General features: G+C 44.8%; 1 protein-coding gene and 1 long non-coding RNA gene across 2 annotated transcripts in view; one reads left to right on the forward strand and one right to left on the reverse strand.

Moving 5' to 3' along the window:
• Window positions 1–13,496, reverse strand: part of ctso (cathepsin O) — a 29,156-nt gene extending 15,660 nt beyond the window's left edge. The window contains exons 1-3 of the mRNA XM_069926205.1: window positions 13,207–13,496; window positions 2,892–3,009; window positions 1,572–1,708 (exon numbers count right to left, since the gene is read on the reverse strand). Coding sequence (XP_069782306.1) covers window positions 1,572–1,708; window positions 2,892–3,009; window positions 13,207–13,443 — 492 coding nt within the window. The 5' untranslated portion in view covers window positions 13,444–13,496. The remainder of the gene's footprint in view (window positions 1–1,571; window positions 1,709–2,891; window positions 3,010–13,206) is intronic.
• The window catches only part of LOC138757988 (uncharacterized), a 31,459-nt gene extending 6,217 nt beyond the window's left edge, over window positions 1–25,242 (forward strand). Inside the window, exon 3 of the long non-coding RNA XR_011354022.1 lies at window positions 24,230–25,242. This is a non-coding gene — a long non-coding RNA (uncharacterized lncRNA). The remainder of the gene's footprint in view (window positions 1–24,229) is intronic.
• The last annotated feature ends 2,016 nt before the right edge of the window (window positions 25,243–27,258 follow it).

The raw sequence follows: 27,258 nt of genomic DNA on the forward strand, positions 1-27,258 counted from the left end.
CTGTATTGTCTGTCTGCAGCTGGTTTAAAATACAATAGCATGGATATTTCTGAGGATTCTAACAGTGCAGTGATCCCAAACGTGTTGTGGCAAATGGCTGGGACAGGAGCTGAAAAAAACTTTAAAACTTACAGTGATACAACTTTTCACATTCACGAACATTGATTATAATTCAAACCCATGCTTAGGGTAGCTATTTAACTGAGAATGAAATTCCTGTTCAATATATTTTATGGTACTTTTGTTTTAAAATCTTTTCTTAAGTTGCCTGAATGACATTATTTACCGCATTATCGCTAACAGAAGCCTATAAAACATGATGTCATGCTGAAGGCTGTAATGACTATCCCTGAATGAATCAAGTGTGTATAAACTCTGAAAATGAACCATTAAATGAAATAAAATGAACTGTCCTAAAGTTCCACTTATTTGTCTTACTTTTAAAAAAATATAATCACTTTTTTCACATGATTTTGAAAAATCGCAGCATACAGTACAACTCCAAATATCCAAAATCGGATTCTCTGAAATCCTCATTTATCCAAATTAAAAAAAAAAATTTTGGCTAAATGAGGGTATCTGAAACAAATCAGAAATCCTCATTTATCCGAATTTTTTTTGGAGCTGAACTGACCTCACAGGTTGAAAAAAAATTCACTCAACATGATATTAGAATGACAATTGACTTTGTTTCAGGTAACTCTCTCCCCTCTCTTTTTCTATTTCTTCTTTACCTTCCTCTACTGACTTTTGTCTCCAACTCATCCTCTCAAACCGTGTGCCATTGTCTCCCAGCCGCAAGCAGCTGGAAGAATCCCTTGCCCCGGCATCATCAAGAAATGTGGCCTCTCGGGCAGGAGTTGGACCTCGGGCTCAGTGGCATTCTCTCCCCTCCCTTCCTCCTCGGCACACCGGAGCTCCAAACACCAACTCCGAACCCTCCCCTTGGCGTACTACTGCACATGCACACTGGACTCCCTGGTGTGCATGTGCAGTAGTAGGCCTAGGGAAGGATTCGGAGTTGGGACTTGGGTTTTGGGAGCTCTGCTGACTGCGGAGACAGGAGCCCATCGATTCACCAATGAGTGTTTCACCAGCCCGAGAAGCTTTCCCGGGGATTAACTACAGCGGTGGGGACGTGTCAGGGATTGGTAGTGGCGGTTTGGAGGTCTCATTGATCATTGGCGGCATTGCAGCCAGCATTTTTTTGGGTGAGAATTAAACATTATTTTAATGCTTAAAAACCCTTCCCTTGTTGTTTGTTGTTGTTTAAACATTGATACAAGTGATTTGCTGTTGCTACTGGGCTGTTTTTAAAAAATGACCAATTATCTGAAAAAACCGTATATCCGACATAGGCCTGGTCCTGACCATTTAGATAATGGCAGTTGTATTGTAATAGCAAGCAATGACATGGAAAATAATATCTTGGGATTTAACTGGTTGGTGGTTTCTCTCCAACAGTCCAATGTGTTTCTAAGCAATATTACTGAAATGGTTCTCCATTGCAAAAAAAGTTAGTATTCCTTAGTCTAAGGTACATGCAACTTTAACAATGAAAAGAAACTTACTGTTTCCTGATTATGCACAGGTGTTACAACATTCTTGTCCCTCCAGTCAAATTTTGCAGGAAATGCTGGTTTCTTGTGATCCTTCATAAACGATAGGAACTTCGGAAGTTGCACTGGTCGTGAAGTCAAATATGTTGCTGCAGATTTAATGATATTAGTTTCCAGTTCATATAAAATTTCAAAATAATACCAAATGCTAATACCACGGGACAGCTGTACAAAGTGAGGGGAGGAACATTTAAGGGTAAAGGGTTAGTTTTTTTTAAACAGAGTAGTGGGTGCTTGAAATGCATTGCCAGGGGTGGTGGTGGTGGAGGCTGGTACAATATGGACATTTAAAAGACTCTTAATCAGGCACGTGGATGCATGAAAAATAGAGGGCTTTGGATGTGAGGTAAGTAAGGTTTAGTTTGTTGAGTAGGTTTATGTAGGTCGGCCAATATCCAGGGCTAAAGCTCCTATACTATGCTGTATTGTTCTATGTTCTACAAAAGTTGACTCAAAATATTTCCAGAGGACAAACTTGCACAAATAACCAGTATATAGACTTTGTTGTGCATTTCCTGTATTTTAATGCACGTTGACAACTTTAAACATGAAATACCTCATTGCCTACATTGAAGAAGAAAAACACAGTGTAAACACATTGGCTATGTGATCATCAATAAATTGTGTTGCTCTAAGTAGTATATAATTTAATAAGTACACATTATCATTTACAAGAATAAATCCACACAAGGGATAACAGGCAGAACCTTTCTATGTCTATTTCTAAGTCAATTCTGGGTGCTGTCATGTGTGCTCAGTCAATTAAAAGTTGCTTGAAAGCACTACCAAGTGATTGTTGCACACCTAGAAATGTTAGCTTAAAAACGATTGTGGGAGAAATAAATGTGGTGGGCAGCAGGGATAGATTTCTTCGGCTCCCTTTATGAAGTAAAATAGAAAGATGAAGGTATTTTCTTTGTGGGTCCAATGAGAGAAAAAAATTAGTGCCGTGATGTGTCCTCTGTTGAGGGATGTATGTTTTTTTTTAAATGTCATGTTTTGGTCAGGGTAGATAAGGGGAGAAAATCAGTACAGTCTGGCAACTCTTAATCTGAAAAGTGAAAATGTACTACTGTCCTATGTTTCCACTGCCAATAGAGCTGACTCGGCACTTTTATTTCATCATGATCCAACCTACGGTTACCCCAAATTTTCAGTTTGTTGAAGCTTAACATGCCAATGCCATATTTAACTTTAATTATTCAGAATATTGTTAGGGTGATCCAAGCCTTAATTATAAGTATAACAATGTTAAAGAATGATTAAATTTACCTCTGAATATTTGTGGAGATATATCGGAAAACTGGTTAATTCCATAAAGAGCACAGCCACTTTCATTCAACAAGTTTGATGAAAGAAGATTCAGTGTGTAATGTCTCTGAATACTTTCCTGAAAAAAAAATTCTGAAAGTGTCATACATGTGCATTTTAATGTTTAACTGACTGCAGCATGTAAGTGGCAACTTAAAGAAAACAAAGCAATAATTTCTGCGTGAGAGCCACCCTCATCAACTTCGTAAACCTGCAAAGCCCAATGTACAGCACAAACTTCTGCAAACCCATTAAAAAAGCATCTGAAAACAAACGCTGTAACAGTGGTAAGAAGTTTCTTTTATTTCAATAACTTCAAAGTTTTAAATTACCTGTATATTTAATTATTTTTAGCACATGCCTGTATCTTTTGTGTTTTAATTAAATAACTCATCTAAATTTTAACAATCGTTTTTATATTCAATTTTTAAATAGTTCTCAGAGATTTTTGAATGTATATGAATTATAATACTGGTGATCCAAGGTGTCAGAGCCTGTGTATGAGGACAATCAGCCTCAAGGAGAGTCCTGGTACTTCACTGCACTGAACGATGTCAATCTGTTGAGTGTTGGCCTCCCAGCAAAAGGCTACATTGAAAGGAACAGCATGGCTCAAGAGTAGGTAAGCTGTGATCTTGAAGTAGTGGAAAATCCATCCCCCAAATAAATGGTCTTTTTGTTTTAGAAAGGGCATGGATTAAAATATTTTCCTTAATACAAAAAATATTTAATTTTAATGGGCAAGTCTTGACAACTTATGTATAGAATAAATCATTTAAAATGCAGGCAAACTTAACTGAGCATTCAATGCTATTGCAGTGCCAGCAACCTGAGCTTAAATCAGGGGCTGTCAGTAAGGAGATTGTCTGTTCTCCCTATGTCTGCGTGGAATTCCTCTGCTTGCTCTGGTTTCAGCCCACCCTTCAAAAAGCATGGGGGTTGTAGGTTAATTGGAGTATTCGGGCTCTTGAACCAGAAGGACCTGTTACCATGCTATATGTATAAATTAAGGAATTTTTAAAATAATTGTCAGATGTTTTCAATCTTTGTCATTTTCAAAAGTATTCACAAACATTTAAATTCACTGTCAGCTCTGCCAGTTATGTGCTGCAGATCAAACCTGTACTAAATTTAATCTTACATACAGTTTAAGAAGCGTACATTCAGAATTCTACACATAGCACTTAAAACATTACACACTAAAATATCGTTGACAATGCAACTTATTTTGGTGGCATTGAGTTCCATAAATTGAACAGTAAATCACCCATTTAGTAAAAATCAAGAATTTAAATTTTTAAAATTCAAAATTTAAATGTAGACATACAGCACAGTAAAGGGCCCTTTCAGCCCTCGAGTCCTTACTGGCCAATTACACCTAATTGATCTATAACCCCCCCACCCCACCCGGTACGTTTTGAATGGTAGGAGGAAACCAGAGCACCAGAAAGAAACCCACGCAGACAAGAGGTTAATGTACAAACACCTTACAGACACCGCCGGATTCAAACCCCAGTCGCTGGCGCTGATCATGAATATGTTTAGCTTGTTAGTTTTCTACTAGCAAAAAAAATAGGAAACAGGTTTAATCTGAATCTGCTGTGCAATACAACTTCAGAGCAGATGTTGTGGCTCCACAAATGCACGAAGAGGTAAAAAGTTCGATTATGTTATTTTAAAGTACAAACTAAACAAACTTTTTTTTTTGCAAGTAATAGTCAAATTTTGCGGACCAATTTTTAGGGTAAAATTTAGGGGGTCGACTATTACATGCATTCTACTTTTGACAGCGGTAAAGTACCTGCGTCACTCAGGGAACTCAGATGGGTGGGCAGGTGGCTGGGACTGTGTGGTAAGTCTGAGGTGTTAAGAGGCATCGGGAACTTGATGGGCGGCCGATCAGGTCCAAGTCTGAGTTCAGTACTTTAGGAGCTCAGATGGGTTGGATGTGAGCGCGGCTGAGGTAATCAGGAGCTTGGATGGGTAGGAGGCCTGATCCAAGGTGAGAAACGGGGTCAGGAGCTCCGGTTAGCGGCCGGATCAGAATTGCAGGTAGCGGTGTCTGGTGGCCAGGGCCAAGGCATGAGTCTGCAGTCTGGGCATTGGGAGCTCGGATGGGAGGGTGGTTGGGGCATCAGGAGCTCTGATGGGCAGGCATCTGAGACCTGGGTGAGAGACGGTGCAGGGTTTTGGGAGCTTTGATGGGTGGGTGACCAGAGTCTGGGAAAGAGATGGTGGTCGGGTTGTCAGGGGCTTGGATGGGTTGGTGGCTGGGGCCAGGGGGGGATTGACCTCTACACGCAATATATGGATAATACTAGATTTTTGGCCCAGAAATAGGGGGTCAACTTTTACACAGTATCAACTACAGGTACAAAATCTATTATCAGAAACCCTTGAGCCAGACAATTTTCAGAATTTGGAATTTTTCGGATAATAGAATAATAGTAATGGCGGTACGTCAAGTAATTGTGTTGATTTCAGATTTGCGCAAAACAAAGACACACTCCAATTAGAAGGGTCTCTGGACAGTGTTTACAGGACAACAGTTATTATGCTGAATGAACTAGGTTTACCGATTAGTTTAATATCACTTATTTGTAACCATGTTAAAATTCTTAACAGTAAGTCATTTTCAAGTAATTCTTCTCACCATTGCTTCCAAAGGTATGAGATCGTATCTTAAGCTCTGATAGGTCTATCTCGTGACAGCAAATCTATTGCGTGCAATGGCTACAGTTTTGAAGATTCTTTCACAGTTTTAGAGTATACCACTAATCAATCCAAATAAAGGACACTGCATGAAAACACCAATGACATCCTTAAACAGATTTTAGCTGGAGTTGGAGGATGGGTTTCATCTTTTCACTACTGTGTTACTTTCTGTTTTTTACCCAATTAAGTTAATTGCCACCATTGCAATTTCCTTGCATTCATCTGATATTCCTGCCTACAATTGCTATTCAATAGCCTGTGAAAAGCTATTATTGAATTAACTTTATTATTTTATCTTGGAACATTAAGCAACCAATTCCCTTTTTACATTTGAAATGTCAGAAAGAACACTCAAAAAAAACTGTGGCCATACTCTCTCCAAGCTGAAAATATTTACAATAAAATAATAAAGCATTGGAGAACATTCATAGAGGACTTGGAAGGAATGATCGAGATCTGAGAAGCAGTAGCTATCAGAAATTATTGAAAAGGCTGAGGTGTTTTTTTCTAAACAAAAGGGAAAGCTCATGTGTGCAAACAAGTAGTCTGCATGCACTGGAAAATTGGAGCAACACACACAATGCTGGAGGAACTCTGCAGGTTAAACTGCATCAGAAAAACACAATGGACAATTGACTTCTGGGCCGAAAACCTGTAATCAGAATTAGCAAGAATAGGGAGGGAGTCTGAATGAAAGGGTGGAGAGGAAGAAGCGTGAGGAGCATAAGCTGGCAGATGACAGGTGAATACTGGTGAGAGGAGGAAGAAAGGGAAGGGGATAGGGGGCCAGAGAGATAAGGAAAAGCAGGGGGAGGGAGAAATATGAAAGGGGTGGGGGTGGGGCGGAAGGATGCTACCAGAAACTGGGAGAAATCAATATTGGTGCTGTTCCTCGAATTCAGTGGTTCTCAACCTTTTTCTTTCCACTCACATACCACTTTAAGTATTCCCTATGCCATAGGTGCTCTGTGATCAGTAAGGGATTGCTTAAGGTGGGATGTGGGTGGAAAGAAAAAAGTTTGAAAACCACTGTTTTAATCGTACTTAATTGACTCGTTATGTGCATGGTTTCATAACTCCAAAGGAAATGGGCAAATGACAATTTTTCTCAAGCAAAATAGTTCAGTAACAATTGGGTCTAGAGCAGTGCTTCTCAACCTTCCCATCCCACTCACATACCACCTTAAGCAATCCTTTACTAATCACTGAGCACTTATGGCATAGAGATTACTTAAAGTGCTATGCGAGTGGAAAGAAAATGGTTGAGAACCACTGTTCTAATTGATGTGTGGCCACAACTTGGCAGTACATGAGGCCTGGACAGACAAGCCTATGTGAGAATAGGAAGTGGAACTGAAGTGCCTCACCACTGGGAGAACCTTGCTGTTGCAGCAGAGAGTGTGGAAGTGCTCAATGAAGCTCAAGGGGGAATCAAATAAAGAACTTATGATGGAACTTGATAAACTAAAGATCTTTTTTTTCTCACTGTAAGTCTGAAACTCTCAGTTCAAATTTATAAAAGTCTCTGATAAACCCAACCATCTTTATTGGAGAGGAAAATGGAAAGAAATACTATTGGATTGACATTAAACTGGAATACTGAAGCTTCAATTTGTCTAGATTTGTCCATCTGAACCAAATTTAATGTAGTCCATATAGCCTCAAAATTAATTATGAGAGTGTAGCCGGCCAAGCGATTGCCTGGTTAAATGGGCCGAATCACTGCCCCAGTCGGTTGGTGCAAGATGGTGTGGGGCCCCATTTCCTTCTCCAGAGAAACCCACATTTGCAACAAGCATTGCCAAGGTAATGTCGCCAACTCCTGGTCACATAGCGCTGAGCAGGCAGTGACTCCCAATGCGCTGTCGTCACTCCCAGAAACCAATGCGTTCCAGATAGGAAGTGGCTCGTACCCTTAAAGTAGCGCTTGAAATGTAAATAAAGTTAGTTACTGGTTCACCCTCGCGTGTGTGGACGCATTTCATTTCAGCAGCGCTGCTGTTAGCAGACGCTGTAGTGGTAACCCCAAGGTTGCAACGTCTTTGGAACCCACCTTGAACGCTACAAAATGGAGGATGCTGCTACTGCTTCAGTCACAACCACAGCTGCGACCAACGCTGTGGGTGTGCATTTGCCACCCTTCTGGGCCAGCCAGCCCAGGAACTGGTAACAACTGGCCGAGTCCCACTTCCAGGTCAGAGGCATTGTCTCGGAGGACACCAAGTTCTGGTACGTCATCAAAGCCCTGGATGCCACTACTGCTACTTCGATTTGCTGGAAATCAGCTGGCATAAACGCACCATTCGCATCCTGAATATGCAAGGCCTAGGCTATAGAAACCCCTCTGACCTCTTGCATGGGATGGTAGCTTTAGCTGATGGGCACACAAACTGTTTTCTTGTTTGAGGCCCTGTTCCTTTTCAAACTACTGGTGCACGTTTCCTCGGTAATATCAGACATGGACTTCAGCATCCCACACCTAGTAGCCAAGGAAGCTGACAGACTTTTCATACTCTGCAGCACCACTCAATACATGTACGACTGATCTATGCCAACTGCGCAGCCGGCTCAGCCCCTGGGCCAGGGGTTTCCCCTCCGTTAGTTCCGCCAGCAGTCGCCACGACCCAACTGCAATTCAACGAATGCTCAAACGGAACGATTACTGTTTCTATCACTGCAGATGGGGCTGGAAGTGCAACAATGGGAAATGAACAGACTGGCTGCCTATAGTGGCCTCAGCAGTTGGCATGCATAAAGGCCTACTTTACCTGAGGGACAGCAGACATGGAAGGATTTCCTAGTTGACACTGGCACAGAGATAAGCCTCATCCTGCCTATGTACTTTGAGCCCAAGCACAATACTAAGGGCCTTCCCCTACAACCAATGGCTCTTCCATTCCAAGTTTTGGCACCCGTCTGGTCACAATCGATGCTGCAGGAACTGTTTTCAATTGGAAGTGTATGATCATGTCCGTTGGGCAAGCCTTCCTCAGAGATGATTTCCTCCAGGCACACAAGCTCCTGGTAGACGTGAACAGATGCTGCTTGGTCAATGCTACCACTTTCCAGTCATACCCTTTCAAGCTATGGAAATGCTCCTTTATGCTGTTGGGCATCCATGGTCTGTATTGCAATGAATATGCCCTTTTACTGGCCAAGTACCCATCACTGTTGGTGTCCAATTTCCACAATGCTAAACCAGCACATGGCGTGGAGGACCACATCGAAACCACTGGACCACAGTGGACGCACGGGCACTGCACTTCCCACAAGACAAACTCCTCCAAGTCAAGACTGAGTTCGCTGCCATGGAGGAGTTGGGTATCGTCCGCCATTCGAACAGCCCCTGGGCATCCCTGCTGCACATGGACCAGAAAATTCCGGCGGTTGGTGTCTGTGTGGCGACTACAGATGACTCAATGGCATCACAGTCCGAGTTAGATACCCCATCCCACTCGTCCAGGACTTCGCTACATGGCTCAAGGGATACCACCAGATTCCAGTGTAACCTAATGATGTCCCAAAAACGATGATTATTACACCTTTCGGCCTCCGCGTTCCTCCAAATGCCTTTTAAAGAGTGTAGTCCAGATCTTTAACATCTCATGGATGTGGTCGGCAGGGATCTCGATTTCATCTTCATTGTCAGCCCCGATGCCAGCACGCACAGAGCTCATCTGACTCTCCTTTTCAAGAGGTTGCAGGAGTTTGGACTTACGGTGAACCCAGCTAAGCGCCAATTCAGTCTGGAAACCATTGATTTCCTGGGACACCGTACCACCCGCGAGGGTACCACGCCATTGCCGGATAAGGTAGAAGCCATTCAGTGTGTCCCGAGGCCGAGCACCATCAATGACCTACAGGAATTTTTAGGGATGGTGAACATTTATCATCGTTTCCTCCCGGGAGCAGCTACCCTCATGCAACCTCTATTTGACCTCATCAAACTCAGCAACAAGGTGCTCCAGTGGACACACAAAACCAATGAAGCTTTCCAGGCCACTAAAGCGGCCAAGCAGATACAGCATCTCTGGCTTATCCTGACTCTTCCTCCCTCCGGCTCTTACAACAGACGCATCGGACATAACGGTCGGCGTAGCAGTTGAGCAGTGGGTTGATGATCAGTGGCGCCCCCTGGCCTTCTTTATCAAACAGAACTAAAACAGTGCGTTCAACTGTGAGCTGTTGGCCTTGTACCTGCCAATACAACATTTCTCATAAATGCTAGAAGGGTTTTTGTCACCTATACAGACAACAGACCACTGACTTCTGCATTAAGTAAAGTCTCAGACCCATGGTCGGCGACACCTCTCCTATATTTTGGAGTATACAATTGACATCCTCCACGTCACAGGCAAGTTCAATGTGGTGGCTGATGCTCTGCCCAGACCGGCTGTCTCCACCATCTCAGGAGGACTTGATGTTGCCCAACTGACCAGGGACCAGGTAGAGGATATTGACGTCCAGGCCTACCGGACTGCTATCACCAGCTTTAAGGTTAGCGATTTCTGTCCTTCACTGGGGAGCCCGACTTTACTGTGTGACATATCAACAGGTTTTTCTACACCCATCCTACCCGCGACCTGGTGACGGCAGGTGTTCAACCAAATCCACGGCTTGTCACACCCTTCGATAAGGTCCATGGTCCGTCTGCTGTCCTACAAGTTCGTGTAATACGGCTTCCACTGTGACGTCAATTTGTAGGCTAGCACTTGCTTGGACTGCCAGCGTGCTAAACAGACACACAAAGGGCCCCCTCCAGAGTTTTGCCCCAGCACAATGCCGATTTGACTATATGCATGTGGCCTGCTCCCCGTGAACCAACATATGTGGCATTTATTCACAATTAGTTGACCGATGTACCCATTAGCTAGAAGCGGTACCCCTGCCAACATGCGACACACGGAGACTTGCACCTTTTTGTCCAGTTGGATCGCACGTTTTGGCATACGAACCCACATCATCTCAGACCGAGGGGCCCAGCTCACTTTGTGATGCAATGGGTTATTTAAATATATGCTTATAAAAGGGATTAGAATTGGATTAGCTGTTAGGTTGCATGCATTTCACAGACACAGCCTTGCAAAGTTCCACGGGCAGGTGCAAACAAAAGGCTTTGCAAACTGAAACACAAAAAAAAACAGTGCCTGAGACATCAGGAGGGGAAGGGCAGAGAAGAGAAGGCAGTTAGCAGGAGGCAGTCTGAGAAAGGCTGGACAGGAGTCTGCTGAAAAGGCTCCCTCTTTTTCAAGATTGGGCAGAGTTCTCAGTGGAAATCAGGAGTGGCGGCTAGTCTTCCCAGTGTGGCAAAGAGGAGAACTCTGTGAGAAGAACCTGGAAAGAAGACAAGTTTCTTCTGGAAGACACTCTGGTTTGAGTATCCAACAAGCAACAATCACCTCTCTGTACCCCTCCACAACTTTTCTGCCTGGCAATTCTAAGTAAAGCACTGAAGTTTGCTTGAATTTACATTCACAGATTGATTCTGTGCACAGGATTGAAGATTACTGGAAACTGTAGCCTTGGAAACGTGGACAGTGGAAGATTGGTCAGTAAAAAGGACTTTCTTGAAAACACATTACACACACTTGCGCTTAGGTTGGGGGGAGGGATTGTGTAAATAATTTGTTGATGAGTCAAGTGTTGATCTTCTTGTTCTATACTCAGAGAATTAAACTAATTTTGTTTAAGGAACCATTGCTTTGGTGTATTTCTATTGCTGCTGGTATATGGGATTCCTCGCTCTGGTCAAGCGCAGCCAAGTTCTGCAGCTGCCAGTTACACACCACGGCCTACCATCCTCAGGCAAACGGACTTGTTGAACATTTTCACTGCCCTGAAAGCCCCACTAAAAGGCCTAAATTGGATGGACAAACTCCCATGGGTACTGTTGGGAACTTGCACAGCTACAAAAGACCTACCAGCGTCATCAGCCGAGATGGTGTACGGCTCCCCACTTACCATCCCAGCGGACATTCACTTCAACCTTCCCGGCCCACAACCCAGTGCCCTAGATGTCCTCCAGCGCATGAGAGGTCAGATGGTTAAACCGAAACTTCAGCCACCTTCCAGGCACAGCTCTCCAACTTGCCACATCCCAGCAAATCCTCAGTCCACCGACCTTGCTTCCATGCGGCGAGGACAGCAAGGAACACTCCTGCAATGTCTCTACAAAGGTCCATTCAAGGACTTGCAGCGCATTTTCACCCTGGACATTGGTGGGTGGCAGGACATGTTTACCATTGATTGCCTCAAGGCAGTGCATTTGGACTCAGCACTGCCTGTCCCAGCTCCCCAGAGGCCGCCCGCCTAAAGATAGTACTGTGACTTGCTCAAAGTGTGGCAACGATTCTGGGGAAGGGGGAGTGTAGTGGGCCGAGCGATCGCACGTTTAGACGGGCTGCATCGCTGCCCCAATCGGTTGGCACAAGATGGAGCGGGCCTCCCCTTCCCTTGTCAGGAGAAGCCCGCATTTGGCAACACACATTGCCCGGGAGATGTTGGCACTTCCTGGTCGTGTAGCGCTGAGCAGGCAGTGACTCCGCAACGCGCTCCAGACAGGAGGTGGCTCTTACAACGCGTTCCAGACAGGAGGCGGCTCGTATTAAGGGTGAAATTCAAATAAAGTCAGTTACTGGTTCACTCTCGTGTGTGTGTGTGTGTGTGTGTGTGTGTGTGTGTGTGTGTGTGTGTGTGTGTGTGTGTGTGTGTGTGTGTGGACGTATTTCAGCAGTGCTGCTGTTAGTGGACGCTACAAGAGGTTATGCTTTTTTTATTGTGTTTACTTATTACTTTACCCTCAGATTGCTCTTTGCCATTTAAAGAAAAATATAATTTGGCTGTTACTTTTTTTTAAACCATATTCTAATGTGCTTTCCTCAAAGTATTTTGTCTTTATCGTTGTCACTTCTCGTTGAAAGAAATTTTGTTTTTCTTAATCCACAATTTTTAGTTTAAGAGATTTTTTGCTCATTCTTTGCTTGGTGTTTTGAACGTCTGCTTTTGAAAAATCTGAACAATAAAGCTCCTCTTGACTATCATTACGGATGTTATTGGAAAAACTGCAGTTGGGGCTGGGGGATAGAAACAGAATTGGTCAGCAGATTGGGTCGAATCTCTGGGGAGAGAAGGGTGGCTGAAGTTCAGGGTCCCCAGCCTTGCTCGGGGTTTGCAAGTTGCCAATGAACTGTCATCAGTTCCCTCCGTGCGTTCACATGACATGAGGAAACACGGGTGGTGGCGACTTCCTGCCAGAAAGCCGGTTCCCCCAAGTCGCAAGGGAAGGTCACTTTGGAACAGTTTCTGCTGAGATAGTTTGCATTATAATCTCTTGGAAAAATGACACTGATGGTTAACGCTCTCTCTTCCCCGCCAGCCTTGTCTGCACGCCGACAGCTTCATATTGAAGCAGTACCTCGGACCTTTTCACTCACTGCCAGTGACGACCTCATGCACCACTTTCCCCCACCAACCCCGAACCCCCCCGGGCCAGTTGCACATATCAGTCCTGATCCCGTCGGACCCGAGAAGGCTGCAAGGGACTAGGGCGACCATCGTGTACCTGGAACACTCGGTACTTCTCCACAAACTCGGGGCTCCCAGCCGCGTAGCTCCGCCCGTACTCTGCCACAAACGTGGGGAAGAGCCCTTGCGGAGTCGCCTGTTGCTCGCGGAACGGCTGCCGGGCACCGCAGCAGCCGGGGCGGGGGAGCTGGGCGGCGGCCAGCCACCAGAGCAGCACCAGCCAGGACATCCTGCCGTCGACCCGCGCCCGCGGTGCCGGCTCCTGGGTGTCCATCAAGCTGCAGTTGGCCCGTGCAGGGGCGAGCGTGAGCCAGATCCGCTGCTTTCGCTTTCACTTTACCAGACTTCCCACCTTCCTCCCGCCCCACCACCCCCCCTCCTCACCACCCCCCTCCTCACCACCCCCCTCCTCACCACCACCCTCCTCACCACCCCCCTCCTCACCACCCCCCTCCTCACCACCCCCCTCCTCACCACCCCCCTCCTCACACCCCCCCTCCTCACCACCCCCTCCTCACCACCCCCCTCCTCACCACCCCCCTCCTCACCACCCCCCCTCCTCACCACCCCCCTCCTCACCACCCCCCTCCTCACCACCCCCCTCCTCACCACCCCCCTCCTCACCACCCCCCTCCTCACCACCCCCCTCCTCACCACCCCCCTCTCACCACCCCCTCCCTCACCACCCCCTCCTCACCACCCCCCTCCTCACCACCCCCCTCCTCACCACCCCCCTCCTCACCACACCCCCTCCTCACCACCCCCCTCCTCACCACCCCCTCCTCACCACCCCCCTCCTCCCACCCCCCTCCTCACCACCCCCCACCTCACCACCCCCCTCCCTCACCACCCCCCTCCTCACCACCCCCCTCCTCACCACCCCCCCTCCTCAAGGAGTCACAAATGCACTGCTTGAAGGCAGCGGGAGCGAAATTAGCGCGGATTATCATGACTACAAAAGAGATGCCAAAATGCTGCTGGAAGCCAAGACCTGGACTTCAACGCCCCACTGTGCAATGAGATCCTGAAATTCCTCAGGACCAGATCCCATTTGGTGATGATTGGCAAGAACATCTCCATCAGTACAGGAGCACCACAGGGATGTGATCTTAGCCCCCTGCTCTACTCCCTTTCGATTTATGACTGCGCATTTACAGATTTGATAACAATACCACAGTAGTGGTCTGTATAAAAAGGGGAGCTGAATCATACAGGAGGGAGATTAAAAACAAGGTGTAGTTTCACAGTCAATGTCACCAGAACCAATGTTAGCAAAAGCAAGGAGCTGATTGTGGACTTCAGGAGGAAATCAGGAGAACACAAACCAGTTGTCATCAAGGGGTCAGCAGTGGAGAGGGTTAAGAACTACAAATTCCTGGTGTCAACCTCTCAAGATCGTTCCCTGGAGCCACCATGTCAATGCAATCACTAAGAAGGCTGGTCAGTAGCTATATTTCATGAGGAGTTTGAGGGTTTTTGGTATGTCTCCCAGGACTCTTGAACATTTCTACAGGTGTACAGTGGAGTGCATTCTGGCTGGTTGCATCACTGTCTGGTACGGAGGTGCCAAAGGGCATGACAAGAAAAAACTCCAGAGTTATTAATTTGGCCCCAGAGGGTTGTAAATTTGGCCTGCGACATCACATCCCCAGACTTTACTCCATCGTTGACAAGTCTATAAGTGGTGGTGTCTTAATAAACCAGCCTCTATGCTCAAGGACTCTCACCACCCAGGCCATGCCCTCTTCACAATGCTACCATCAGAAAAGAGGTACAGGAGCCTGAAGACAAGCACCCAGCAGCACAAGGACAACTTCTTCCCCTGCCGTTAGATTTTTGAATGGACACTGAACCACAGACACCACCTCGCTTTTTCTTGCACTATTCACTATTTTGAAATGTTATTTATAACAATATTTGCACGGTAATGCTGCCACAAAGCAATTAATTTTGTGACAGTTGCATCTAAATCTTCATCACCACCCTGCGCCCCCACCTCCCCATCCCCGCATCATTTAGGAAGCATTTAAAAGTCTGAAGATGAGGCAGAAAAGACTGAGCTGCTGTCAAGTATAAAGGATTTCAACAAGCAGGGTAGGCTGTTGAATCAAAAGTTCATCTCCTTGGAGGAACAAAGGTTGAGGAGATTTGACAGAGGGGTATAAATCATGACTGCTTTAAATACATAGAGGGGATTGTCCATTAACCAGTCCAAAGACACAACATTTTGGAGAAAGGATGTAAAGAGATTCTGAGGAAAAAATGCTTTTTACACAGAGAGTAACTGATCTGCCAACCAAGGATAATGAGAATGAGCTTATTGCTATCTGAGTTTATGGTCTTGCATGTGGCACAATGTACATATCCCGAAATTCTTATTTGGTGCAGCTGAAGAGCGAAAGAAAACAACCAAGAACACTATAATACAGAAAACTAATTAAATTAAATTAAAAGAGTCAATATATACATAGATTATAAATATTCACAGTAATCCTCATGCACAAAAAGTGACCTGCAATAGTGCAGACCATCCATGACCAAGGGATGTTCAAAATTCTGATAGCTATTGGAAAGAAATTGTTCTTGAACCTAGAGATGCCGGTTTCAGGCCATCTCATTGCATGAACATAGCAGTGAGAAGAGGTTGTGACCAGGGTGATGTGGGTCTTTTCTGAACTTCACTGCCTTCTTCATATAGACCTGGCTATGTTCACTACCTTTTGTAGTCTTCTGCATTCCAGGGCATCTGCCTTCCCAAACCAAGCAAGTGCTATTTATTGCAAAGCTGAATACATGGGTGCAATTCTGTATGTGGCAGACACTAGACAAAAAGTGGTATTGACTGAAGCCATGACTACGTATTGTTTAGGATAGAGCACTTTGTTTTCAGCAATGTTATGTTGAACCATGGCAGAGAGTGGATCTGGTTAAATTAGACACATTAAAAATTAATCTCACCTCACCCCACTGTAATGGAAGATTCTAACCTGTTTTTTTAAACTTGCAGCTCTGGGTTCTGCAAGGCTGAGACCTGCTTGTGTTTTAGAATCAGCAGACATAAGCTAAATTCCACCAAGGGGCCAGAGATGCTGTTATCTGACAAAAGGACATCTGTGTACCAAGAACATTTAATCTTCCTGCTTGTTTTGGTCACAGACTGTCAGAGGCCTAGCCTTGATGCAAAATAAACCACTGTATTCAAAGTGATAAGCTGAAAATTGTTATTCGTTAGAAGCCTAGCATGCTAGCTTGCTTCCTTATCTTTCTTGCTGCGCTGGGAATAGGTGCTTGGGTAAGCAGTTTTTGGGTAATATAAGCCATGGTCCCGCTGTTGAAGTTTGAGACTCTCCGAGAGGTGGCAACATCTCTCAGCAAGAAGAAGAACTTCTGGAGTCCAGCCAATGTCCCGGTCAGGGGAGGTGGAGAAGCTGCTACCGGCGCCCTGACAACCTACTACAAGTGTGCAGTCGTTGCCTCGCTTCGGCAGTTGGGACCAGTCCAAGCATTGATAAGAAGAGTTGGGAAGGGCTTGCATATTGTAGTGTGAAATCAGCCTTTGAATTTGTAATTAACATTTGTATAATCTGAACTGCTCTCGGTGTGTGTCTATTTTCTTTCGGTAGCTCAAACACTGTGACCAATTTAAAACTAACAAAATGAGAGGTATAAGTTTACCCAAGACAATTGGCACAGCGAGCAGGGTTGGTCTCAAGATGTTTCGCCGAAAGAAAGAAGTGAGCCCTGAGCAGTTCTTGATTCCTGGATGGACTTCCAAAGACGATGGGTTTGGCATGTTGGCCAATACCCTGTCTTTGTTGGGACCACCCATTAGTTGGGATGAGAAGTTAGATTCATCAAGTGCACCTCTGGGAGAGCGGGTTGCCACTCTCCTTCAAGAAAGAAAATTTCCTGATAAAAAGGGGACGCTGACGGATGGTTTTTGGTAGCTGGCCACAGCCTTATGCCACTCCGTTCAGCGTGAAGCAGAATCAGTTCAAAGAGAAGTAGAATCTCAGCGCAAGAGAAAGCAATTAGAGGAGGAGCTAGAAGCCATGCGACAACACTGTTCCATGATGAGCGAAATTGTTCGCACCAGTCAGGACAGAGCCAAAGAATTAGAAGATAAGCATGTCCAAACGATCTGCCGTAATATTAAACTCCGGCAGCAGCTCTATGCAGATAAGGAAAGGCAAGGAGTAGAACCCGATCCATATCGTATTCGTGCCATGATAATGAATGGCGACGATCCTGATGTAATTGAGGATTGGGATGGGAATATCTGGAAGGATGACCATGGTAATAATGCAGATACTCCTCAGCATGTGTCTAACATACTGCCCTTCCACCTGCTGTTCACGCCCACCCTATAAGGCAGCAGACTTCCCAAACAGACAGAAGGGGGGATGATGTAAGGGTAGAGATGAAAGGGATAGATACCCCAGTCTCCCACATGGACCCAGGGGAAAATACCCAAACCCCTGCTTATGCTCTATGGCCTACTCTCTCTACGGGATGGCCTCGACCTCCTCCTCTAGACTGGGTGCCAAAGTGGGAACAGGGGTCAGAAGCAGTTAATGATACGTGACTTCTCTGTAAAAGAGCTGGCTCCCATTGGAGATTGGTTTAGGCAAAAGGCAGGAGAAACTCTGGCAGCCTGGCTCCTGCGTGTCTGGGAACAAGGGGGGGGGGGGGGAGTAATGTATTTTTAACCCCTGAGGAATTGTTGGGATTAGGAACATTGTCTACTGATATCAGGGTCACTGCTGAGTTGCTGGGTAGAGGGAGAGAGGTGGATTACTTACTACTCTAGGGGATGCCCTGCTACGAGTATACCCATCACCAGTAAATTGGGATTTACATTTGCAGAACAATTGGAGAACCCCAGAGGAGGGTACAGCAGTAATTCATCAACAGGCCCTGGCCTCTGCCTTGTATGCAGGGCGTTTGAGGCTGTGGGTACACGGGGGGAGCCCTGATGAAGAGATATTCACGGCTGAAATGCATACCAGATTGGTTCGTTCCGCCCAACCTACTACACGGGGGCTGGTTCTGTCCGTAACTAGTCCGCTAATTGGCCACCCTGCGTCTGAGGTGGTGCACGCCTTATCTGGGCTTCGAGAATTAGAGTTGGGAGGTAAAATCCACTCACATACAACCCAGGTTAAATCAGACAAGCAGCATGAAAAGGGAGGGTCTGCTGCTAATAAAGGACTGTTGGAATATAGGGGTTAATTAATCATAGAAAATATGTAGAATATATGCTTATGTACCATTCATTTTGTATACATGAATCCAGTACTATGTAACAATTTAATATTTATCTCATGGTGAAGGGAAAGAGTAATGTAAGTAAGGGGCAGCCACAGTATGTAGCAAAGTTGGCTGATTACAGTAGGTTTAGAATTGCCTGCTCCCAAAATACAAAAGAGAGAATATGTATGAAACAATTTAGTAGGAAGGTTAAGGCAAAAGGAGGTGTTGATTAGCACAGGAGCCGATGGCCAGACAAGAACAAAGAGAATCCTGACAGAGACTGTCAGAAACAAAGAGAATGGAATAACTCAGTAAGAAGGCAGAAGGAGGTGTTGAGTAGAACAGAAGAACATGGCCAAATGAGAACAAAGAAATAATTAGAAATATCTGGGGTATGATTGATTTCTGATCAAAACAACAGGATATTCTGGCCTTGAGGATTAAGATGGGAGCTCTACACCCCAGATATCTGCAGAGCAGGAAATTACTTGTGATAAATCTTATGCAAGAAATCTAGAAAAGAAAGCCAACTTTTGTTCTGTATGATAAGGTTGAGCTATATAAACTGTAGAGACCGGACAGTAGAGGTCAGTCTTGGGGAATAGCTCACTGTGCAGGTGACCTATGAACTAACGACTGAACCAGAGCTCTGTTAAGCTTTATTCTTGTGCTGTATAATAAACTGATTGTTGAACCGAATACCTTCTCCTATCACTTCATTCAACGAGCACGTTGGACTCAGATGACACATAGACTAAATTGAGGGTAGGGTAAAGCCAGAGTCCGACAGGACTGACAAGAAAGGACCTTTTTCTAACCTTGTTAAAGTTAGGCGTACCTAAAAGTGATATTGATGGGAAACCTACTGCAGTCCTTTATGCTCTTTATAAGAGTAAAGCAGGGGAACATCATCCCCAGCTGCTGAGTCCTCCTGGCCCAGCTGTGTCCTCTGCTCCCCCTGCTGCTTCTATCGAGCAAGCTTCTGCTCCAGTTACCCGTGATGAGGTACAACAAATGGTTAACAAGGCTCTTATGGATAATAGTGGCATGTGGGCCTGGAAGCCCCCGAACCCTACTAAAGCATGAAGGTGTGGGCAAGGCTCCTGTGTCTACTCCATTGATATACAGCGGATACACGGGGACCCACGGCCCTACATACCGTTAACAATCCATTGGGGTAGGGGTAATGACTGCCAATATTTGGCCTTGGTCGATACCGGTGCGGAGCACTTGGTGATTCCGGGTAACCCCGACCTCTGGACTGGACCAACCTTTTGAATAGAGGGGTTGGGAGGAGCGGTCACCCTGGCAAAGGAAATAAAAGTCCATGCCATGGTGGGTGACAGCCCTTCCCCTATCTGGTTACATGCCCTGGTGGCTGCTACTGACGAGTGTATCCTGGGTATTGATATGTTGGCCGGTACGGCCCTTAATACTAGCCAAGGGGGATTTGCATTTGGAATTCGGACTATTACAAAAAAACTAGCAGTGGGTCAGGCTAAGTGGGATCCTGTGATGGTGCCACCCCCCATGAAACCAGTGTGCATTCCACAATATCGCCTCCCTGGAGGGCAAGGAGAGATTAGTGCCACCATTGATACTTTGCAAGAAGAAGGGGTAGTGAGGCCCGCAACGTCGCCCTTTAATAGCCCTGTTTGGCCGGTCCAGAAGCCGGACAGCTCCTGGAGAATGACGGTTGATTATTGCTTTTTGAACAAACATGCCCCACCACTTGCTTTGGCCATTCCGGACATTGTTACCCTTATTGAAAACATTGCTACTGGGAACTCAGGAACATGGTATGATGTCATTGATCTCGCTAACGCCTTCTTCACTATTCTTATAGCTGAAGACTCACAGGATCAGTTCGCCTATACCTGGAAGGGGTGCCAGTATACCTTCCACCGCCTCCCTCAGGGTTATGTACACTCTCCCACTATTTGCCACAGCCTAATTGCCCGTGATCTGGAGACGGTGCCAGTATCGCCTTCCCTCTCAATTCACCATTATATTGATGATGTAATGATCCAAGGGGCCACGGAAGAGATGGTACAGAAAGCAGAACAAGAGGATGCCTGGTTTACTGATGGTAGCAGCCAGTGGGTGCAAGGAAAGCAAAAGTGGAAGGCCGTGGCTTACCATCCCAAGTCAGGAACTCACTTATCAGAGGAGGGGGATGGTGGTTTCAGTCAGTATGCTGAGTTGAAGGCAGTCACTTTACCACTAGATTCCCATGATCACTCACTTCGCCTGTTTACTGATTCCTGGGCTGTGGCTAATGGACGTGGTATGGATGCCTGATTGGCAAAAGAATGACTGGATGATACATGACCACCCAGTGTGGGGCAAAGAGTTGTGGCAGCTGTTGTGGGATGCTTCCCACCATCGTGAGATAATCGTGTATCATGTTGATGCCCATACTAATGTGGCGACTAACATGGCACAACATAATGCAGTTGCAGATCAGCTTGCCACTATCAGCCGTGGGTCGATGGGCACATGAACAGAGTGGTCATTTGGGGGAGAAGGGATCAGCTATATGGGCCTGTACACATGCTTTACCCGTCCATCAGGATGATGTCCGCATGGTTGTGCGTACATGCCCAGAATGTCAACTTGTGAAGTCCCGTGTCGTTCCTCCTGGTCCTCATGTCCGAATAAAACGGGGTGCTCGCCCAGCTGCGGTTTGGCAAATTGATTACATAGGCCCCATGCCAGACTGTATGGGTAAACGTTACGTCCTAGTAATGGTTGACACCTTTTCGGGCCTGGTTTTTGCCTTTCTCACCAAGACGGCTGACCAAGCTAGCACTATCCAAGGACTAAATCTTTTAATTTCTCATTATGATGTACTAGAGGAGGAGGAGTCACGTGATGGAGTAGTGGCCGGACGGTGAACTCCAGCCCTCTCCAGAAAAGTCGGGAAAAACAAAGAAAAACACAAAGGCACAGAAATAAAAGTTACAGAAAAGTGAGTATAAAGGTGGAAAGAAGATGGCGACAAAAAAAGAAAAATCGAAAGCAATGGTAAGAAGAGAGGAAGAGAAGACAAAGGAGGAAAAAGGTGAAGGCCTTACCTGTCCGAAGAGGCCCGCTGCGGAGAGAGAAACCCGCTCCCTCAGGTCGGTAAATAATGGACTACAAAAATGGCTCGCAGAGCCGAGTAAAAGTGCGCAACCGCGCATGCGCGATGCGAATGAAAAAAAACACACCGACGGGAGGGGGGACCAGCTGGGGAGTCGATCTCCACAGCCGGCAACGACAGCTGCAGAACACCTGCAGCAAGAAGAGACCACAGAAGACAATAGAAACAAGAAAGAAGAGGAGGAAAGGGCACCAAAGAAACAACAGATGGCCAACCCAGAGGAAGAAGAAGAGGAAGAGGAAGAGTACAGAGAAATAGAAGAAGAAAAGAAAGGCAAGGTAAAGGATATACTTGCTCTTATTAAAGGATACATGGAGTCATTTAAAGAATGGCAAACACAGGAATTTAAGGATTTAAGAAAAAGAATAAACAACACAGAAGAGAAAATAAATAAAATGGAGATGACCTTAACAGAAATGGGAAAGAAAATGGACAAGATGGAAGAGCGGGCAGTAGCAGCAGAAATGGAGGTAGAAGACTTAAAAAAGAAATTGGAGAAATCTAATAAAAAAACTAAAGAGACACAAGAACTACTAGCTGAAAAAATAGATACAATGGAAAACCATAACAGAAGAAATAACATAAAGATAGTGGGCCTTAAGGAAGATGAAGAAGGCAAGAATATGAGGGAGTTTATAAAAGAGTGGATCCCTAAGACCCTAGGATGTCCAGAACTACAGCATGAAATGGAAATAGAAAGGGCACATAGAGTATTGGCCTCTAAACCACAACCACAACAAAAACCAAGATCTATTGTAGTAAAATTCCTAAGATATACTACAAGAGAAAAGGTACTGGAGAAGACAATGGAAAAAGTAAGAGAGGGCAACAAACCACTGGAGTATAAAGGGAAAAAAATCTTCATTTATCCAGATATAAGTTTTGAACTCCTAAAGAAGAGAAAAGAGTTCAATACAGCAAAGGCGATTTTATGGAAGAAAGGGTATAAATTTATACTAAAGCATCCAGCGGTATTGAAAATATTTATTCCAGGACAACAAAACAGACTATTCTCGGATCCAGAAGAAGCATGAAAATTTGCAGAACAATTACAAAAATAGACTGAGGGAGGAAGACGGGTAATGAGAGTTAAAATGATCACGATTGATATGTATGTGGGTAAAGACAAAAATAGACTGAGGGATGAAGACGGGTAATGAGAGTAAAAATGATCACGATTGATATGTATGCGGGTAAAGAGGTATAAGAGTGAATAGAGACAATGAGCATACATAAATGTATCTGTACTTAGAGGAAAATATAGATAGTATAGACAAGAATTAATAAGGGAAGGTAATGGAATAGAGAGAATAAGGAGGGAATTAAAAGAGTGACCTTTGTGACATATGAAAAGTGAAATCTTTTCTGGGGGGGGGCGGGGTGGGGGGAAATAGCGGTCACTGCAAAATCAGTTGACGCTTGCGAGTGGATTCGCAAATCCAAATGGAGAGGGGAGATGTGGTTGTCCGACAAGGGATAAAGGACAACTCAGGAGGTGAAGGGGAGATTGGGGATAAATAAGATAGAAATAGGAGAATAAGGAAAATGTTGGATGTTGTAGGAATGTTGTCTTATAAAGAGTTGAAAATAAGAAAACAGAAATGGAAAAGGAGGAAAGGTAATCATGGAAAAACGGAAAGAGAAGATAAACAAAATATAAAAGGGCTACGCTGAACTATATGTCTTTAAATATTAATGGAATACATAACCAAATTAAAAGGAAGAAACTACTAAATTTAAATGAATAAATGTATTCCATTAGAAAAAATAACATATAGGTTAAGAAATAATATTGAAATATTCGAGCAAGTATAGGAGCCTTACATTAAATACAATAGCGAAAACCTACCGGGGACAAACAGTACCTAAGTTGATGGAAGGAAAAGGAAAGAAAAGAATGGACTCAGTAGAATTTCTGGTGTAATTTTGTTGAATGACAACATTGTCTGACTGGCTTAATGCAACCTAGATTGTATACCTAAAATGGATGAGGGGGGGGGTGGGGGGGTGGTTTGGGAGGAAAGGAGGGGTGGGGGGGAGAAAAAGTCACTGTATATGTGTGAAAAAGAAATAGTGTATATCATGGCTAATGTGATTTATGGTGTGAAAAATAAAAAAATTAAAAAAAAAAATGATGTACTAGAGGAGATTCAGTCTGATAATGGCTTACACTTCTCCGGGAAGGCAATCTGTGATTGGGCAAATGACAATGGTATCTTATGGGTTCACCATATTCCTTATTACCCGCAGGCTGCTGGGTTAGCTGAACAAATGAATGGCTTACTGAAGGAACAAATTCATTTGTTAACACCACTGGGAACCCTGAAGGGGAGGTGTCATGTGCTGCAGCAAGCAGTCGACAATTTAAATAATCGCCCTTTAAAAGGAGGTACACCTTTCCACTGACTTCTTCACGCCTCTGAACTACAGCCTAGTCCAGAGGAAAAACAATCATTGCCCCCCACTCCTGAACTAGAGAATGCCGGACAAAAGGTATGGGTGGCACCACCAGGTAGTGGCCCTCCTGTAAAAGGAGAAATAGTGACACCTGCCCAGGGTAACACTCGATGGGTAGCTATTGAGGGACAGGATGATTTAGTCTGTTTAAACACTGAACGCTTATGGTATCGTGAGTGACATGTGTCAGGCTTCTTTGTTCCAGGTTCTCCGTTTTACGCTCCTGGTGATCTGGCTTAACAGCTGCTTTGGTGTCAACAATTGGATTTGTAATGACGAGGACGTTCCGAGTGAGTTCCCCGTGGGAGACATGGTCCGATGCATTACATCAAGGAAGTCCTCGGTCACCCGCCTCAAGTGCAGCTTATATAAATATGTTATTGTTCAGCATGTTTCAAAATCTGTTCGTGAGCTCCAGTGTCTGGGTATTGTGGCCAACAAGGATCATGTGAGCCTTGATTGGAATCCTTTTTTATGGTTAGCTGGTACATTTGGGGGGTTGGGCCACAATATTCTCCATTGGTTGCTCGCATTATTGCTTGTTTTTGTGATTATTGTATTTTTAATTTCTCTTTTACTCTCTTTTTGTACTCTTATGCTTGTCAAGTCTTGTGTCTGACAGCCTATGACCAAGGGGTGGAATGTAATGGAAGATTCTAACCTGTTTTTTTAAACTTGCAGCTTTGGGTTCTGCAAGGCTGAGAACCTGCTTGTGTTTTAGAATCAGCAGACATAAGCTAAATTCCACCAAGGGGCCAGAGATGCTGTTATCTGATGAAAGAACATCTGTGTACCAAGAACATTTAATCTTCCTGCTTGTTTTGGTCACAGACTGTCAGAGGCCTAGCCTTGATGCAAAATAAACCATTGTATTCAAAGTGATAAGCTGAAAATTATGTTATTCGTTAGAAGCCTAGCATGCTAGCTTGCTTCCTTATCTTTCTTGCTGCGCTGGGAATAGGTGCATGGGTAAGCAGTTTTTGGGTAATATAAGCCATGGTCCCGCTGTTGAAGTTTGAGACTCTCCGAGAGGTGGCAACATCTCTCAGCAAGAAGAAGAACTTCTGGAGTCCAGCCAACGTCCCGGTCAGGGGAGGTGGAGAAACTGCTACCGGCCCCCTGACAACTTACTACAAGTGTGCAGTCGTTGCCTCGCTTCGGCAGTTGGGACCAGTCCAAGCATTGATAAGTATAGTTGGGAAGGGCTTGCATATTGTAGTGTGAAATCAGCTTTTGAATTTGTAATAAACATTTGTATAATCTGAACTGCTCTCGGTGTGTGTGTCTATTTTCTTTCGGTAGCTCAAACACTGTGACCAATCTAAAATGAACAAAATGAGAGGTATAAGTTTACCCAAGACACCTACTTTGTCAGGAAGAAGATTCACGAATATGAGATCTCACACCACCAGATGCAAGGACATTTTCTTTCCTGCCATTATCAGACACTTGAATGAATTTCAATATAGTACAATTATGTTTCCTTTGCTCTGTATCAACTGATCTCTCTCTACCTGTATAATTTTGTACTGTGTCTTACTTGTACTATGTATGAGATGTTTTTGTGCTTGCGAAGAATCAGTTTCGGTGGGTTCACAGAGAGACATGTCTGGACACAAGTATTACAATCAAGGTAACTTTATTGAACACACAGGAGACAAACTGGGGAAGATGTCAAATGATACATAATTACTACTAAATAACTATATAGACATTCACATCAGACCCAGGTTGGACTCTGATACCAGAGGCCACCTATCTTCTACACAGTGTGAGACAAAAACTAATGGTGCAAGCAGGAATATCGGGCATAAGGGACTCCGATACCGATGGCTGCTTACCATACCACACTCTCCCACATGTATACACACTTCATAGACATGGACTTTCAGACACACTCCTGATTCCCTGTAGCAATGAGAGTCTGGCTCTCTGCAAACATTGATCTATTGCGTTATTATGGCTTTACTCAGTGCAGTGCACACCTTAACTTTGACTCCTCCAGCAATGTCAACAGTAGTGACTTGGTGTGGAGTGATGTCCAGGACTTGGACCATGAGGCAGAGAGAAATAAATGTGCTATGCATCAATGTTTATGCTGTTCAGAGCTGGGTGTCTGGCTAACGAGGACACTGAATCATTTAAATGAGCCAATGGTAAGGTGTGCACTAGTGGGTGGCTGGAATCCAAACTTGATAGGTTTCAGATGGAGGTCATATGATCATCTGCAATCCACAATATTCCAGATAGGGAGGCCACATTCACATTTGACAGATGCCTACAAGTCTGTTCACAAAGCAACCTCTATCATTGCATCTTGGTACATGCGAAGATAAACTTGAATTTGAACTTGGTTTTCAGATGCAGCTCTGACTGACTTGATAGAGTAGATAGAAGGAAACTGGTCCTCAATGTCAAGGAGCCCATGATGCCACCCTAAACCAGCATGAAGAACAAGTTAGAGATAATTCCGGACAACCCAGGTTTTAGACAATTATTTGGTGAGAGATGAATGCACCCACATTACCAATTAACCTAGTAACCCTTTATGTCTGTGGAATGCGGGAGGTAACTGGAATAGTTCTCGTCCAAGGGACTAAAATGAAGACTTCAATGGGCTTACAGATGAAGGGTGAAGGGCATGTGAAGATCTGGCAGATAAGATGAAGACTTCAACGGGCTTACAGATGAAGTGTGAAGGGCATGTGAAGATCTGGCAGATAAGATGAAGACTTCAATGGGCTTACAGATGAAGGGGTATGGGCATGTGAAGATCTGGTGGATAATATGAAGACTTCAATGGGCTTACAGATGAAGGGTGATGGGCTTGTGAAGATCTGGCAGACCCATTCTGCCTCAAAGGATCTGACAAATATCAATAGAGAAAATGAGCAGGTCACACAGAATCCATAGGAACCAAAAGGCAATTAATATTTCAAACTGAGCACTTTGTCAGCAATGTAGAAAACCAGGCAGACACTTGAATAAAGAGGTGGGGAAGGGGAAGAGGAGAGGAGAAGAGCTAGGAAATGGATGGGAAGGAGCACAAGCTCACAGGTAAGAGGTAATAGGTGGATACAGGCAGGAGGGTAGAACAGAACGAAACTTAGGTGATGGGGGAGTGAGAAGGATAAGAAGGTTAGTCCGCTGATAGGAGAGGGAAGAGAAGAGGATGAGGAGATGGATAAAGGGAGACAGAGGTATAGGGAAAGAGCCCAGAGTAGGATCAGGCAT

Source organism: Narcine bancroftii, chromosome 3, assembly GCF_036971445.1.
Source record: "Narcine bancroftii isolate sNarBan1 chromosome 3, sNarBan1.hap1, whole genome shotgun sequence".
NCBI classification, from domain to species: Eukaryota; Metazoa; Chordata; class Chondrichthyes; order Torpediniformes; family Narcinidae; genus Narcine; species Narcine bancroftii.